Raw genomic sequence first — 17,712 nt, 5'->3', positions numbered from 1 at the left:
TAGATAGATAGATAGATAGATAGATAGATAGATAGATAGATAGATAGATAGATAGATAGATAGATAGATAGATACCGCCCCACGGTCCCCACCGCCGCCTGCCGCTTTCTCCAAATTTTCATTACCTTGATATTGTATGATAGCTAATTTTAATTTCGTTTATTCATCGTGGTGACCCTATATTTGTCATATTGTTTTATTTTATATATATATATATATATATATATATATATATATATAATATATATATATATATATATATATATATATATATATATATATATATATATATGTATGCAGTACCCACTGTAAAGAGAGAAAAAATTAACAATGTGTCCTGCGAGGGGCAGTGTGGCTGAGCTGTTGAGTTTTCAATATACGAAGAAGAAAATAAAAACGCAGCAATATCACTGTTGCTGGTTCATTCACGGATAGCTAAGTGTTTTATACCGTTTGTTTGAAGGTATTTAAGATATATTCAAATGCTTATATGTGTCATATTGAGACGTTAATCGTATTGTTAAAGGATACGTAGCTTTTACAGTTTTGACTCACTTTATCGTGAGGTGCTCTCGGTTGTTAGCGTGGCGCCAGCTGAGCTAGCACGCTAGCAGTAAACAATTTGCATCATTGTCACTGCCAAGTTGTGGGTTGTTTTTGTTTTATCTTTAGTTGTCTGTAACAGTGTTTTTGTCATCAGAATTGGGGATGTGATGTAATACATCGTAAAGGAAGTAGAACGGCATTATGGAGTTCTCCGCAGAAGACGGAGAGACACCCAATATCCTTGACATGACCACCAGTGAAAAGGTTAAGTTGTTGTAGTTGATAATCAAATGTAGCCTGAACATGCAATACAATTAATTTCTATTTCCAGGTGGTGGACCTTTTGAATCAGGCTGCCTTAATACCCACAGATGAAAAGCTAGCAGTGCTCAAACAGGTTTGTAATATTTACCTTTTAAAAAAATGCAAATTATCATCTCAGGTTGAAATAGCTCAATTTTTGGTGGGGTGTGGGAGTATTGATTTGTTTTACTTTAACGTCAATTATACGTTTGTTATGATTTTTGAGGAGGTACTATTGTGTTATTGCCAAATGTTACAGAACATCCATAATTTGTTACAGAAATCAGTGAAAATTAACTCATTAAAGCTGTCACATTGGTGTTGGAAAGAAACAAAAATTCTAGCTTCCAGATGAAATAGCTGCTTGGTGCACATTGTTTTATTGCAGTACCTCACCATCTGAAGCAAAACTTTATGGCATTGTATAAGTATTGTTTGAAAGGGACTCAAAAGCAGCGACCACATGCTCCAAAGCTCAGGTTTAAAGTGGCCACCAGCTTTTAGTCTGTGTGTGTGTACACGACTGACAAAATACAGCACAGAGACAAGATAGGCTATAAACTCTTGCACTCGTCTGGACCGTCCATTCTTTGCCGAAAAACAAGACACATGCCGTGGCATCTAGAGTTATTTGGCCTATCTGGCTAACAGCCGAGGTAGAGCTGAGGTTGAGCCGAGGGCAATTGACAGACATGGCAAGCCTGTTTGCAAGGCTACTCAGGCTAGAGTAAAATGTTGTTTTCAGATTAAAATTAATTTAAAACAACAGTTTCAATACTGTTTGGAAAATGTTTGTGTAAAAATGTTCAAAATATTTTGTCATGTCTCTTAATTAAGTAACCTAATACTATTTTCAGTTACTGTAATAACAATAAATACAGTTGAAGTTTTTTGTCACTATTGTTACACTGCTTTTACTGACTTTGCTGCTAAATGTATCAACATTTCCAACCCTTCTTATAGCTATTACTCTAAAAACCTGACTAGCAACTAAGTAGCCACTTTTTGTGGTGTACATTCTGAGAATCTCTGCGTTTAGTTAGACTGCAAATAAATATCCCATAAAAAAGCACTGACAAACAAGCACTTTCTAATTTAACCCTCTCTGGACCAAATAAAATTGTGCAGAGAAAAATCTGATACTTTCAGAAAATGATACTCTGGATTTAAAATTTTCGATTATCTTAAACCTGTTGCAAATTTGCAACCACTGCCCGGAAAGGGTTAATCCTATCCTACCCCTACTCCCCCAAAAAGCAAGTGCCATCAAGATTAGGCTGTAATTTCCCTTGTAGAGGTAGCACTTTATCACGTCAGTGTTACCGGATTATACTTTGTCAATTTTGGATCAGATCTGCGTATGTGTCGCATACACTTGGACATCACCCAACACTAATATTATTTTTTTTACGCCACCATTTCTTTTTCAGGTTCAGGAGCTAATCATCAACAAAGATCCGTCTCTCCTTGACAATTTCCTTGATGTAAGAATGCTTTTGAGCATGTATCATCTCATTATTTTGCAATGCCAGTCTATTAAAACCTTTCCCCACTCTTACTTGCAATGCAGGAGATGATCGCTTTTCAGACGGACAAGTCCATAGAAGTGAGAAAATTTGTCATCGGCTTCATTGAAGAAGCATGGTAGGTGCATATATTGTAGGTGGCCGAATGAAGAACTAATGAGTGCAATTAATTTTTGCCAACTAACAAATGATTTTTTTTTTCCCTGACTTTTCACAGTTTGGAGTTTAAATATTTGTTGTTGGATGTAAATGCTTGGTATTGGATGCTTCTCAGAAGTGTAGACTTGTGGCAGAATTTCTTGAAAAAGGAACAGCCATTAAATATTTTCAAAACGTTGCAAAATGTATAACGCATTAGGGTTATGTCATCAATGATTACATATGATGGTGATGTCAACAACGGTGACTCTATGTTCTACTCTGAACAGTGGCTCATCCTTGAACAATATGGTTTGCATCCAGGACACCCAATTTTTGAGTCTGCGGTGGCCTATTGCAGCTTCCCCATGCACATTTTGCAACATTTTGAAACAGTTTTGTGGTGGCTCACCTTTCCAAGCAAGAGATTCAATCACAAGACCTCATTTCCAAAATGGCTGAAGGGAAGAGTACAGCCTAAAACATTTTTTTTTTTTTTTGTAAATAAACCATTGAAGAAGTATTTAATCTACAAACTGAAAATTGCAGGAAAAAAATCAATTATTAGTTGATTGAATTAAATTGGTCTCGTTGGCACTTATTCACTAACCGTCCGTATGGATGGATTTGTGGTTAAATAATGTTTATGCAAGTTTGATACACAAATCTGTGATTCATTAGTATGTTCATACTTGGTTTATTAATAAATAAATATTTAGAACCTCCTCCGACCACACATAATCGCAAATAATGAAGGATCAGCTTTCGAAAAAGCACATTGGAAGCACTCATTTATAAAAGTAATAACTTTAACAACAATAACTCCAACCAGGAGTTTGCTAATCAATTAAATAATGTCATAAATAACCATGAAAAAGAAAAAATGTCATAAATACCCATGAAAAAGGCAAATATGATTTGAATAGATTTGCAATACAGTGTGTTGGTGCATATGTATCATAGTTTCTCTCACTTCCAACACTGATTGCATGAATATCACCTACACATGCAATGAATCTGATGATTTTATGTTTATGGTCAATATGCATAGAGGTCTTTTTTTTTTTTTTTTTTTTTTATTACCGCCCGCAATCGGAGTTTATAAAGATAAACTGTGGTGCAGTCATGTATTTTTTTCTTTCTAGTAAACGGGACAACGAGCTTCTCCACAGGCTAATTGCAAACCTGAACATGCTGCTCAGGGACGACAGCGTCAATGTGGTGAAGAAAGCCGTTCTCACCCTCACACAGATATACAAAGTTACTCTACAGGTACTTTTCTGTAAAACTAGCTAGTATTTAACTCAATGATATCACTCATCTCGTGTTGGTACCACCATGCCTGAAAAATATTTTTCAGGCCTGTTTATAAAAACCCTCAATGGACAGTTTTTGTGTTGGTTACACCATTTGTCAAATTTTCAAGCTTTGTGTATCCTGGCAAAAAAAAAAAAATGCATGTATTTTAATGGTCATGAATGTGCGTGCCCTAATCTTCCTCAATAGCGCCCTGTAGAAAGAAAAAAAAAAAAAAATACCCCTGTAGACGAATTTCAAAAAAAGTCTCAAGATCCATCCGTGAAATTGAACTGCAAGTTGGCCATTTTGGTTTGACGCAGCCATTTCACTTGAATTCCGGGGCTTGTACTTTGACATCTAATACTTGGATTTCATCCAAATGAGCCTCAATCAGGTATCCAAGAAAATGTTTTTCTAACTACATGTTTCATCCTCCACCTCCTTTTCACACCAGTGGCTGGTGCGAGCCAAAGTCGTGTCAGAAATGCAGGAAGCCTGTTGGGACATGATAACGCAAATGAAAGGCGACGTCCTAGCGCTCCTGGACTCGGAGAACGACGGTGTGCGCACTCACGCCATCAAATTCACAGAGTCACTCATCGTCACCCTCTCGCCTCGCGTGGCTGACTCGGACGTGCCTAAGAGGCAGGAGACCGACATCAGCTTGGACAAAGTTCCCAAAGACCACGAATATATCCGCTATGGTATGAAAAATGGCTAAAACATTATCAGAAGTACTGATCTACACTAACAACTTCAATTCCAATATTAGATAGTGTTATTGTGCATTTGTGTAGTTTTTTTTTTTTTTTTTTCCAATTCCGTCCATAATTGTGATTTATGTGGTATTAAGTAGTGGTTTAAGGAACGTTAGTCCTCACTGATGTCCCTGATATCAAATGCAAAGCTAACCACTGCTGCAACAGTACTTGACTAGTAGCGTATTTTTCATCTAAATAAAAGGATTAAAATGTCCTCATTTTCCTCTGCAGATGTTTTGAGTGATGAGGGAAAATCAGCGCTGGATAAGCTACTGAAGTTTATGGTCCATCCTGCCATTTCCAGCATTAACTTGACCACTGCACTGGGCTCACTGGCCACTATCGCTCGCCAAAGGCCAATGTTTATGTCCAAAGTTGTTCAGGCATATGAGACCTTACACGGTGAGGGAGGAATTGTGTAAAATTTGCCATGCGATCATCATGAACTCCAACTTTTATTTTGTTTTTTTTTTTAAAGCTAATCTTCCGCCCACCTTGGCCAAGTCGCAGGTGAGCAGCGTGCGAAAGAACCTCAAGCTGCACCTTGTGGCTGTGCTCAAGCACCCGTGTAGTCTGGAATTCCAGGGCCAGATCAGCACTTTACTGTTGGACCTGGGCATGCCCCAGAGCGAAATCACACGGTCTACACCGCCGCTGAGGGAGCAGCGCAAGAGGCCGCGGCACGATCAGTACACAGAGGGGAAGAAGGTCAAGATGGGTGAGTCCTAGTTGGCTAATACCCCAAAAACAAGTACAGCCAGCATTTATCATTTAGAGCCATTGCAGCTCCGTACATTGAGACACCTAGATGGATGCTGACCTCAGCTACTTAGTTAGAAACTATTAGAAATCAAATGGACATGGGAAGTGAGCCTCGTGGTTGTAGTATACTATTACCTTGTATTCATGACTTTGGTTCTGCTGTGTGTATTTATTCAGAGCAAACCCTGATAGAAGATGATGAGGACAAAGAGGAGCCAGCCCCTCTCTCAGCCCCCAAGCCAGCTCCCGCCCCAGTGGCACAGTCTGCCATTGACGTTACTGCCGACTTCCTACATCCGCTCCTCAATGCTGAGAATGTCGCTAATCTGGTGAGCGACCAACTTCACCCCTCTTCTCATTTCTTTTTACAACATAGTAAAGCTCAAAACTAAACCTGAAAACTGTCTGTCTAGGTGTTGATTAGCATGGTATATCTGCCCGACACCATGCCGGCATCCTTCCAGGCCACATACACGCCTGTGGAGTCGGCAGGCACCGATGCCCAAATCAGGCATTTGGCCCGTCTGATGGCCACGCAGATGACTGCCGCTGGGATTGGTCCAGGTTAGGAAAGCAAACTTTAAAACTTCGCTTGAAAGTAATTTTAGCAAAAAAAAAAAAAAAAAATAATGAGTGAATGTTCAGCTGAAGTCATTGGGGATTTTTGTGGAAGACCCCTTTTCGATGCCTGAAGTTGTCAAAATGATGTCTCTGAAAAGAATGAAAACACTGGACTTTTCAAGAAAATAGTGTTTAAAAATGCATGCAGAGAAGAAGGCAAAGGCAAGGCAAGGAAAATTTATTTATATAGCGCCTTTTATATGCTCCATGTGCTTCACATAATTAAATATAGAGCAAAACTCATTCAGGCGGGGGACACTCAGAACTGGTCGCCTGCCAATCACAGAGCAAATAAAAAAACAGCCATTTGCACTCACATTCTTTCCTACGAGCTATTCAGTCTCGAGTTAATTTACCGTCCATGTTTTTGGGATGTGGGAGGAGACCAGAGTGCCCAGAGACACGCTATACAGGCACAGAGATCATGGAAACTCCACACAGGGGAAGCCGGATATGAACCCGGGTCCTCAGAACTGTGAGGCAGATGTGCTAACCAGTCATAGCGTCTATTAGGCAAATGCATCCTATAATGAAAGCAGCTATTGAAGAGACACTAATGAGCACCAAATATACCATTGAAACATTTGCAGCTGTCGGTGTAAAGGCAGGAAAAACCTACAATGTAGCCACCATCATCCACTGACCTCAACAATAACAAGAACCTTTTAAACATCCTAAAAAGAAATCTGTATGAAAGTAGACCTTGCTCTCCCTCAATGTCGTTCACACAGATATTGACAATTTAACTTTGGAGCCCATTTGGGCTCTGTTGCTGACCAAAACAGCAGTAAAAGTGCTTACCAAAGCATAGAAACAAGTGAATTAAAACGTGGGTAACTAAACACATGCTGCCAACACTCAAGTTTAGTGGCTTAGTAAGTGGAATCAACTAATCATATTGATTGAAAAGAAATTAGTAATGAGTTGTAAATGTCCTTTGGTAGTTAAATCTTTCCATTTTGGAGGTTTTTTTTTTTTTTTTTACAAGCCACATTGGTCAAAGACATTTGCGATTTCCATCCATCCTTTCTTATTATCGCTTATCCTCGCAAAATAGAAAAGCCCATGAAATATTGACTTTGCAGTTTTTTCCCGTTGTTGTTAATCTTAAAAAATATTTAGGATTTGAGGAGTGCAAAGCGAGAGAAAATGACCCGGGTTACACCAATGAGGACGGCACCAGGGACCTGTTCATCAGACGCAAAGTCCCCGTGATGGTGGGCCAGGCCATCTCCGTCGTGGGGGATTACTCTGAGAAAGTAAAGGCTCCCAGCCCTGCCACTGTCAGAAGGCTTCCAGAGCCCATCCTTCCGTCGTCACAAACAAAGTGAGATTTGCTAACAATGAAGAAATGGCAGGAGATGCATCATGAATGCTTATGGACTGTATTATTTTTTCCATTAACAGGTTGGCTGGTTCGACTGGGAGGAAGAAAGTCTTCAGGCTGTCGGATGTGGTCCAGCCTCTATCGGACACGCAGATTGAGCACTTAACTTCCAAGACCATCAAACGCATCCTTCATGCCGAGAAGACAATCACTCAAAGTGGGATGTCCCATGTGAGTGTTCACACTCAATAAGGGCTGGGATCATGCTTCATGCTGGGTCCATGCATAAGTAAATGGTTTTTACACGTTCCGTATGATAAGAAAGCTCGGTGGAATGCAATCTCAAAATCAAACATGTTGAACATTGTCAAAGACATGCAACCTTATTTTTATAGTGTAAAAGGAGTGATTTAGTGGCATTTTGTTTTACCAGTAATTCACTATCGAGGAATCGCTTGTTTTCTTGCCTGGCAATTTTGCTTAAAAAAATAACAAGAATGGGAGAGCAAACCAGAGCTCGCCCCCTGATTGGCCACTTAATGTCTGGTTCTTAAAGTGCGGGTGACATCCCTATAAACATTCTAAAATAGATATTGTAATGAAAAATACATATAACAGTAGAGAGCACGTCATCCATGCACAAAGTTGCGCAATTGAGTGTCCCTTGACATCCAAATGGTCGCCATATTAGTCGCGTCAGCTGTCCTTGACGTCATCGTCATTCTGCCGTTGAAAACGCTTCAGTGCCTGCTACTATGGAAGCCGAACAACAGAGATGTTCGGATTTTTACAACGCTCCTTTTGACACGGAAGCTCTTTTCGAAAAGGACAACAAGTCCTTTAGCACTGGCAGCAGTAGACATATGAGTTACGGGCAGAACATTTGGACTGTTTTACAAAACTTTGTGCTAAAGTAGCATTTGGTCCTAAAACTACTGTGCTGTTGACCGTTGTGTGCCAGGCTGCGCGTCCCTGTGAGGATGATGAGTGGGGGCAACGCTACAAAAGCCTCTTTGTTTTCAAGGGAAGTAATGCATGTCATATTCCTGAAGGGGAGGAAAAATCCGCCAAATTAAACTTGGTTAGAATAATTTCATTTCCTTTTTTATTAAAGGAGATAGTAATCGATTACCATCGGAAATCAAGATATTTTAAGTTCATATCCCCTATTCTGACTCTATACTCATTGTCATCATACAACCATGATTTTTTTTTTTTCTTAATCACCCCACATATCTTTTGTCAGGTTAGAGTGAAGCTCCTTTCCAAACTCGTGACGCAGTTCGAGGGCATCATGAAGGGCGATGTGCTGCATTTCATTTTGGAGGACATCCGCACCAGGAGCGAGCTGGCCTTTTCGCTCCTCTATCAGGAGTACAACGCTTACCTAAGCCAGCTACCCTCGGGGCTGCTGGACAGCTACGATCAGTGTCTGTATACGCTGCTGTCCGGGCTGCAAGAGAAGCCTGAGCAGAAGGATGGGTGAGGACCAAATTAAGTGGCATTTATTAATTCATTCAGAACTTGAAGAATCCCGGACAGTACCCAAAGTATTCCTGAGGTGGCAACTTAAAATCAAATTTGACTGACTTACCGAGTGTTTCCAAGCATTGCCTCTTGAGACATTTTCCTGTTTTTGGCAATTGCAAAATTTCCAGCTTTATGACCACGTTGTGTGAAGAAAAGCTTGTTTTATTCATCTTTTTGCAGTTCATTTTTTTTTTCTAAGAAAAACAAATTTATTTATATAGCACATTTAATATACAAGGTAACTCAGTGTGCTTTACAGAAGCATTTACATGCGCACAAGCTTTTAAAAAAGAAATAAATACAGTACTTAAAACAGAGAGGGAAAAACAAACAGTACAATTTAAAACAGCCTAAGGTGCTAGAAATACCATTTAAAAATGGAAATACACTTAAAGCATGAGAATTTTTTACAAGGATTTAAAACCATCAGAATTGGGGCTGACGTGACTTTGGTGTCTGTAGTACGGGGGTGCTCAATGTGTCCAGAGACCATCGCGAGGCAGTTTTGATGGATCACGTGACGGCGTGCCCCCCCTCCCCAAAAAAAAAAAAAATGTCAGCCTATCATCCATCTCGTTTGATTCATCTGTGGAAAATACGTTGACCGCACCCACATAAAGGCACGTTCTAGCAAGCTGGCCTCTCATTTATGGTATCTCCTTTGCTTTCTCCGTGGCAATGCGCACGTGTGTCTTCTCCTCCCTGTAGATCGCAAGAGGCTGGCTGCTTGAAAAGTAGATCTTGGGGTTAAAAAGTCCGAGCACCCATGCTCTAGTATATATGATGCAAATTTGGCAGCAATTGGGAAAATCTCTGGGGGAAATAAAGTTCATTTTTGAAGGACCTCAGAAAATGACTGAATCTACCTCAAAATGCCTTATTTAAATTGTGGCCGGCTAGTACATGTTATGGCACACATACATACATATTAACTTTGTTGCTAAGTTACTGTCTTTGGGTGTTGAGTTTTCAAGTAATTGACGAACTGCATTATTTTGTGTTTTTGGGTGATTCAGCAAAATTTGCAGTTGTCTTTTGACCACACTTTATAGGAAAAACAACAAAATACGATGGTAATAAATCCGTAGAAAATTTTTGGGAAAAGTTCATCTTTGAAGAACCCCAACAAACTGACAAACTGTAAAATGTCTGCTTCACGCCAGAATTGAAGACTTTGTTTTTTCAGGCATGGGTTCTTAAAATTTTTTTGTGTGTACTCATGATCAACACACCAACCAAATTTCATGCTGCCAAGTGAAGGTGGCTTCACAAAATGAATTAATAAATTTCAGTTGCATGAGAAACATTTTTTACTGTCCCACAGACTCTTCACCAAACTGGTAATGGAGGCTCCCATCATAACAGAGTCTGCACTGGAAGTAATCCGACGTTACTGCGAGGATGAGGTACGTCAAAGGGGTGAAGAGACTACTGTCACATTCTAGGTTTCCACTCACCTGTTTTCTTGGCAATGTTGTTGCAGTCGCGTGTGTATTTAGGCATGACTACACTCAAGGAGCTCATCATCAAGCGACCTTCTAGGCAATTCCAATACCTTCACGTGCTACTGGATCTCAGCTCTCATGAAAAGGAGAAGGTGAGCACATTGCCCTCAGTATTTCGTCTGGTTCATAAAATTCTCCTGATATGTTGTTGGTTAAGTTGACAAGTTTGAAATTATAATTTTGTAAATACAAATGGACAACAGAACAGAAATGTGGTTTTATTTGAAGTTCGGCTCTGCATAAATGTATCAATATCTTTTAAAACCCTCCCGTCACATTACAGGTGAAATTAACCAAATTTGAAGTCAATAACTAGATTGTCTTCAAACGCTTATGTTAACAGTGTGACGGTTTTATGTAGCACAAGTCAAATATCCAGAAGAAATGAAGCACTGCCTTCTAACTAAATCGACTCTTTTTGAACAAAATCTAGAAAAGAAAAAAACATTCAGTGTTAAACATCTGCTGCTTGTTGAATATATTTGTAACTAGAGTAATGTTTCTGTTATTACGCTTAAAGCATTGCAATGATTGATTAATTTTCAGGTGCGGACAACTGCCTTGGCCTTTTTGAAGCGCATGTATGAAAAAGACCAACTGCGGGACTACATTGAAAAGTTTGCCTTGAACTACATGCAACTTCTGGTCCATCCCAATCCCCCGTCGCTGCTCTTTGGGGCCGACAAAGACACAGGTTTGGAGTTGGCTAGGCTGTTAAACCTTGGAGTATCTTCAAATCTCATGGGGGGTTTTGTTGCAAACGGACACAGAGGTGGCGTGCCCCTGGACCGACGAGACAGTGCGGCAGTGTCTTTTCCTCTACTTGTCTCTGCTCCCACTAAACCACAAGCTTGTGCACGAGTTGGCATCTGTCTACACTGAGGCCATCGCTGACATCAAGCGCAGTGTGCTTCGAGCCATAGAGCTCCCCGTAAGTCACCATTCCTCTGGATTTACAAAGGAAACAATCGAAAAAATTACTTTTTAATGGCTTGTGTACAAATAGTTGGATCCCTCCAAAGTAAATACTTTGTGTTTTATTTCGGAAATTGTAAGACATGGAAAATTTTACTGTGTTACATAGCAGTGATCTACAATTACATAATTCCACTGAATCGCTGTCTCAAAGAGAGGTGGGAAAAAGGTATAAAAATGTGGAAACTGTTTTGAATATAAATTCACTAATTTTGATTGAACTGCAGCTCATTGACGTAATCCTACCCTCACACTGAGTTTCTCCCGCCATGACATGGAGCTAGGCTGCCACTGCAGTTTTCAAGGAAATGGTATCGTCTCAAAGCCTAAAATTAAGCACATTTGCATTGTTTGCATTGTCAGCTTTTGATAACTAGCACATAGTCCGGCAAATTTTTGGGGCTATTTGTATTTTCTCATATAAGGGGGTGCTTTGAGTTCCAGACAGACACGACCATTCTGTCCGTTAAATCTGAGGTCCGTTGTTTCTGGGCATGTTAAATTGAGGTTCAAGTCTTATTGTGAAATGTCTCCTCACAGATCCGTGGAATGGGCATGAACTCTCCTGAGCTTTTGCTTCTGGTTGAAAACTGCCCAAAGGGCGCAGAGACGCTTGTTACTCGCTGCTTGCATATTTTGACAGATAAAGGTAAGTTGAAACTGAACTGAAGCTTGAAAACTCATTCAAGAAGAAGACATTTAAGTCTCTTCTCTTCGCCCCCTTCTGTATGTGCAGTGCCTCCATCTCCAGAGCTGGTGGAGAGGGTGCGGGACCTTTACCATAAACGTGTGCCGGACGTTCGCTTCCTCATTCCTGTCATCAATGGACTAGAAAAGGTAATGGCACCTGAGGTGCTCAAGGGACAGGGTTATCTTTAAAATGGACAGTTGGGATGAGCCAGGTCATTCTTGTCTTAGGTTCCAAAAAAAAAAAAAAAAAAGGTTAAGGCTTTATCTTAATTGTAAAATAATTCCGTTTTAATTGTATTAAAAAAAATTCTTAACCAATTATTTAATAAAATATAAAATGTCATCTGTAAAAATGCTTTATTTTACACGTTTCTTCTTATTTCCAATACATAATTTGACCAGTAATTTACTGAGGTAGTAAAACATATATAAACATTTTCCTTTTTTTTTCTTTTATTGACGATAAATACATTAACCAATTACTTGATAAAATAATCAAATGTACAATCGAATGTGGTGGCACGGTGGAACAACTTCTTAGAGTGTTGGCCTCACAGTTCTGTTGGCTGGAGTTCAAATCCCGTCCCCGCCTGTGTGGAGTTAGCATGTTCTCCCCGTGCCTGCGTGGGTTTTCTCTGGGAACTCTGATTTCCTCCCACGACATCAAAACATCCATGGTAAGTTAATTGAATACTTTAAATTGCCAGGTGTGATTGTGAGTGTGACTGTTGTCTGGCTCTACGTGGCCTGTGATTGGCTGGCAAAGGTTCAGGGTGTACCCCGCCTCCTGCCCGATTGTGGCTGCGATAGGCTCAAGCACGTCCCTGACCCTTGTGAGAATAAGCGGCTCAGAAGGTGTACCCCGCCTCCTGCCCGATTGTGGCTGCGATAGGCTCAAGCACGTCCCTGACCCTTGTGAGAATAAGCGGCTCAGAAAATGGATGGATGGATGATCAAATTTCCATTTTCCATATACAAATTAAATAAAATCTTAAAACTGCATGTATTTTTTGTTTACATTTTTATTTCAGTTACAAAATTAAATCAACCCATTTTAACCAGTTTTAAGTTTATTGTGCATAATTTCTTTTTACAGTAAAGTACCAATAATTGAATCTGTTTAATGTATGTGTAAATTCTTTTGTGTATTTATTTTTCATGCATTGCATACAGAAAAAGAATCTAATTATAATATAAAAATAACTATTTTAACTAACCAATTTTGGGGGAAAAATTATTTAAACAAAAATGAATGCAACAGATATGACCGGACTCTGATAGTGAAGGCCTTCGGTAAACCAAATTAACAAACGGAGCAAGCCGTAGGTGTTCCTCCATGCATTCCCAAGCCCTAATTATTTAGTTCTGAACAAATTTATTAGCTTAACGGTCATAGAAGAGATCAGAGCAGTATATAGCATTTCAATTTCCAAGTCCTTTTTTGCAAGCTTTTCCAAGTGCACCGTTCAAGCACTAAATCTTTTTTTTTTTTTTTTTGTCTTAATGATGAAGAATGAAGTCATCCAGGCTCTTCCGAAGCTGATCAAACTCAATCCCATTGTCGTCAAGGAGGTGTTCAATCGTCTCTTGGGAACCCAGCATAGTAAGTGATTTGACCTAAGTGAAGTCTTTTTTAAAAAAAAAACAAAATTATTTTCATTTTTGAAATTTTATTATTATTATTTTTTTTTTATTTAATGAATCCACATGCATCAAGTCACATTGCTGCATGTAGACGACATAACCATTATTTTAACCCTTCTGTAATCCTTTTGGTCAAATTGACACTTTTATATTTTTTATATATTTACCTGTTTCTTAAAAATGTTTTCTTTGAGATGTTGGCATACATTGGGTCATGTTGACGCATGAGCGTGGCCCGTATTAGTGGATAAACTATGTATTTAATAAAAATAAAAAAAGGTTAACTGTCCTGTTACGTTGCAGGTCTAATTGACCCATTCTGAAGTTAGAAAATTATTTGTTAAAATTAGTTTGTTGGCATGACATGTTTGCTTTTGGTCATTGTTGTAATATTAAGTCATGACCCATTTGACCTGGAATAGAAAAGGTGGTCTCATATTGATCTCCCCAATCAGTTCAGATGAAGACAAATAATTACAAAATACTAACCTGAAAAGTAAAATATATTCAAATCATTCACTCATGATTTTAAATGTCACATTTTTTTAAAGGGAAAATAATTTTCTTTTAAGAAGATGGTATGTATTCGAAAATGTTTTAACATCATTTTTCACAAGATGAAGATCCTCATTTGCGGTTTGATCTGTAGGTAAATATTAATTGAAATTTTTTGTGATGGAGGTAATGTGTTATAAAATGTGAGTTTTCTCCCTTTCTGACATTTGATGATCATAAGTGGTGAGTCAATATGAATCAGGAACATTCGTGTTACTGAGAAACTAATGTAACAAAGTGGTAAAAAAAAAATTTGTTTGTCTTAACTCTATATTTATTAGTCATTGTAGTGTTATAGTGTTTTAAACTTAATTTATATAAAAAAACCTGTGTTAATGCTCTTTATTGTGTTATCCTTTAGGTGAGGGAAGTTCGTCGGTGTCTCCTCTAACGCCCGGAGATCTGCTGATCGCCTTGCACAACATTGACTCCGCCAAATGTGATATGAAGTCTATCATTAAAGGTTAGTTAAGTAACCCCGGAGACGTTCAAGTTGTCACGACCCAAAAGTGGCTGTCCCTGATATGTCAAATTGAATTTATTATTATTGTTTTATCTTCAGCGACCAACCTATGCTTTGGTGAGAAGAACGTGTACACATCTGAGGTTCTGGCGGTGGTGATGCAGCAGCTGATGGAGCAGAACCCTCTCCCCATGCTGCTCATGAGGACCGTTATCCAGTCGCTCACCATGTACCCACGTCTCTGTGGCTTCGTCATGAACATCCTGTCCAGGCTCATCATCAAGCAGGTGAGCGCGCTCGACTGTGTGCTATATATTGACCATTTGCTAAATTCTAGCATCTGTAAAAAGTGCAATTTAGCTAAACAAAAACATTTTCATATTGACAGTACAAGCACTTCTCCCTATGTCTCATCTAAGAATTAAATAATGACCTCCCCCGACTTAAACCATGTGTAGGTCATGCCCACACTGTTCCTCACTTTTAATCATAAACACATCTCCATTATTATGGCGTATTTAGACCATTTTTTCCCCCCTTAAGCATAAGGCATGGTGGCGCAGCTGTAGAGTGTTGGCCTCACAGTTCTGAGGACCTGGGTTCAAATCCTGGGCCCCCTCCTGTGGAGTTTGCATGTTCTCCTCGTGCCTGCGTGGGTTTTCTCTGGGCACTACAGTTTCCTCCCACATCTCAAAAACATGGATTCATTGAAGACTCTAAATTGGCCATAGGTGTGATTGTGAGTGTGACTGTTGTCTGTCTCCATGTGCCCTGCGATTGGCTTGCAACCAGTTCAGGGTGTACCCGCCTCCTGCCCAATAAAAGCTGGGAAAGGCTGCAGCACTCCAGCGACCCTTGTGAGGATAAGCACCTCAGAAAATGGGTGGCTGGATGGACAGTAAAAAGGATGTCAATAGGTTTGAGGTCAGGGGATGACATTGGCCAAAAATTTGTTTATTTCCAAATCTGTTTGTTCACAGAAATGATATCACAGTACTGTACTATGATTTTCTCATGTCAAGTGTTTTCATTTATTGACTCTGAACTTTTTATCAACACATGGAGTCTTTGTTTTCATTATTATTCCTAAAAAGTGTGACATATTGTACAATAGCTGTATTTTTCCTTGGTTCACCTGGAAAATTAATGATGAAATTTGTTGAGCACGGTGTACAAAACCTCATGTATTTATCCCTCCGAAGGTGTGGAAGTACCCAAAGGTGTGGGAAGGCTTTGTCAAATGCTGCCAGAGAACCAAACCTCAGTCATACAGCGTTCTCCTGCAGCTGCCTCATGCCCAGCTTAGCAGCATCTTTGAACGCTGCCCAGAGATGAGGGAACCCCTGCTGATTCACGTCCGGTCCTTCACACCGCATCAGGCAAGAACCCTCCTCAAACATTACACCACCGAAACACCTTAAAAGTCATCAAACAATGCGATAATCACTTCTACCGCAGCCAGTGATGACTAGATGGTAGACAGACTAGATGCTCTTAAGACACCACACAACACTGAAAAATTACTCTTCATAACCAATTAATACCACAAGATAAACATTCTCAACACACCCTGGACTGTTGGATAATCACTCCTAACACTGCACACAACAGGAAAAATACACTTCATAATGAATTACAGGATAATCACATCAAATTTAACACATCCCAGTTTACACACTGTGGGATCATCACACTTAAGACATCCCACACCGACTAACAGCCTTTTTTATCCCCCCACCCCCACCCCCCTTGCATATAACAGCAAGCTCACATTCCAGCATCCATTATGGCAGTCTTGGAAGCCAGTAGAAAAGCAGAACCCAAGCCGGTCGAGCCCGTGAAGAAAGAGGCGCCCCACACTGAGAGCGTTCCTGTTTCAGCATCCCCCACTGCCGCGGAGGAAGACACACATGTGCAAGCACAGGAACAAGAATCACATACTGTCGTGGCTAATGATAACGGGGCTGAGAAGGACGAGGAGGAGCCGATGGTGCAGGAACAAGCAGATCCAGTAAACGACAAGGAGAATGTGAACATCCCCTCTGAGGTAAAATGAGGTTAGCTGGCTGCCAAAGGAAACGTTTACTTAACCTTCAAACTGAACCATTTTTAAAGGTAGAACATAGTTCAAAGTCGTTTTTCACTGTGTGGCTCTGCAATTGTAATCAACATATTCAATGGAGATGGTTCGCTTCACTTATTTGGACATTGAATTTTGTGACATTTTTGGGTCTTGAAAAACAAATATTATTGTTATCCCTATGAACACATTGGAAGCATTTTGACCACATCCATTCAGGGTGCCTGAACCTCTCTACCCACTTGGAAAATTTGACATTTAACTGTATTACTTTTACTTGAAGATGGGTCGCTTTGAACCGTGTCATAAAAGGACTCTAACTCTATTTTGATTTCCCTCAGGTGGAGTTGCTAAGAGCTAATGAAACCCCAACCCCTGAAGCGGAACCTGCGAATGAAGCTGAAGTTGACCCCGACCTCGAACGTGAGCCAGAACCTGAAATGCAAGCCCAACCTGAATCTGAACCCCAAGCCAAACCAACCGAGGAACCAGAACCAATGGAAACGTCTGAATCGGAACCTTTGCAACCTCAAGAAATGCTTAAAGAGGACGAGGATGGAGATGCAGCCCAGGACATTGGGAGCGGTTGTGAAGAAGTAGAATAAAGAGCACTGAAAATAAAGTTTAAAAAAATGTTTTTTTCATTATGTTGGATTGTGATGTTCCCTCTTTTTTTTTTTTTGTATTTGTAGAAAATCTGTTTTGAGTGTCAGAATGGATTGCACATGTTGTTCTGGAGTTGGCAATAAATCAACAAACATTGTCACATCTGGTTCTCATTTTTTATTTCTTTAACGACAACATTATACTGCAGAACTGTTAGACTGAAGTATTACGAAGGAGGAAAACGTTACCCTATCAGTATTTCATTACATTAATAGTATGTTGTACAGTGAGGTGGTAGTAGTTTATCAATTGTGCTATGCGGTCAATGTAAGCGGTACTGTAGTTGAAGCTAATATTAATCATATTTGGTGGGAGTAACAG

General features: G+C 39.7%; 1 protein-coding gene across 1 annotated transcript; it reads left to right on the top strand.

Annotated features, from left to right (window-relative positions):
- Positions 1-326: 326 nt before the first annotated feature.
- On the top strand, positions 327-17,491 carry sympk (symplekin). The gene is made up of 26 exons (XM_061842296.1): positions 327-463; positions 701-810; positions 878-943; positions 2,280-2,333; positions 2,420-2,493; positions 3,659-3,785; positions 4,267-4,516; positions 4,805-4,975; positions 5,052-5,291; positions 5,513-5,664; positions 5,749-5,899; positions 7,079-7,283; positions 7,364-7,514; positions 8,530-8,765; positions 10,138-10,219; positions 10,297-10,410; positions 10,865-11,012; positions 11,089-11,249; positions 11,834-11,942; positions 12,030-12,130; positions 13,496-13,586; positions 14,544-14,645; positions 14,745-14,932; positions 15,848-16,024; positions 16,408-16,692; positions 17,067-17,491. The coding sequence occupies exons 2-26, from the start codon at positions 748-750 to the stop codon at positions 17,328-17,330; spliced, it is 3,762 nt and encodes a 1,253-aa protein (XP_061698280.1). The 5' UTR covers positions 327-463; positions 701-747; the 3' UTR covers positions 17,331-17,491.
- The last annotated feature ends 221 nt before the right edge of the window (positions 17,492-17,712 follow it).

Source organism: Syngnathoides biaculeatus, chromosome 14, assembly GCF_019802595.1.
Source record: "Syngnathoides biaculeatus isolate LvHL_M chromosome 14, ASM1980259v1, whole genome shotgun sequence".
Lineage (NCBI taxonomy): Eukaryota > Metazoa > Chordata > Actinopteri > Syngnathiformes > Syngnathidae > Syngnathoides > Syngnathoides biaculeatus.
The sequence above is the reverse complement of the archived record's forward strand: the minus strand, read 5'-3'. Positions and strand labels throughout refer to the sequence as shown.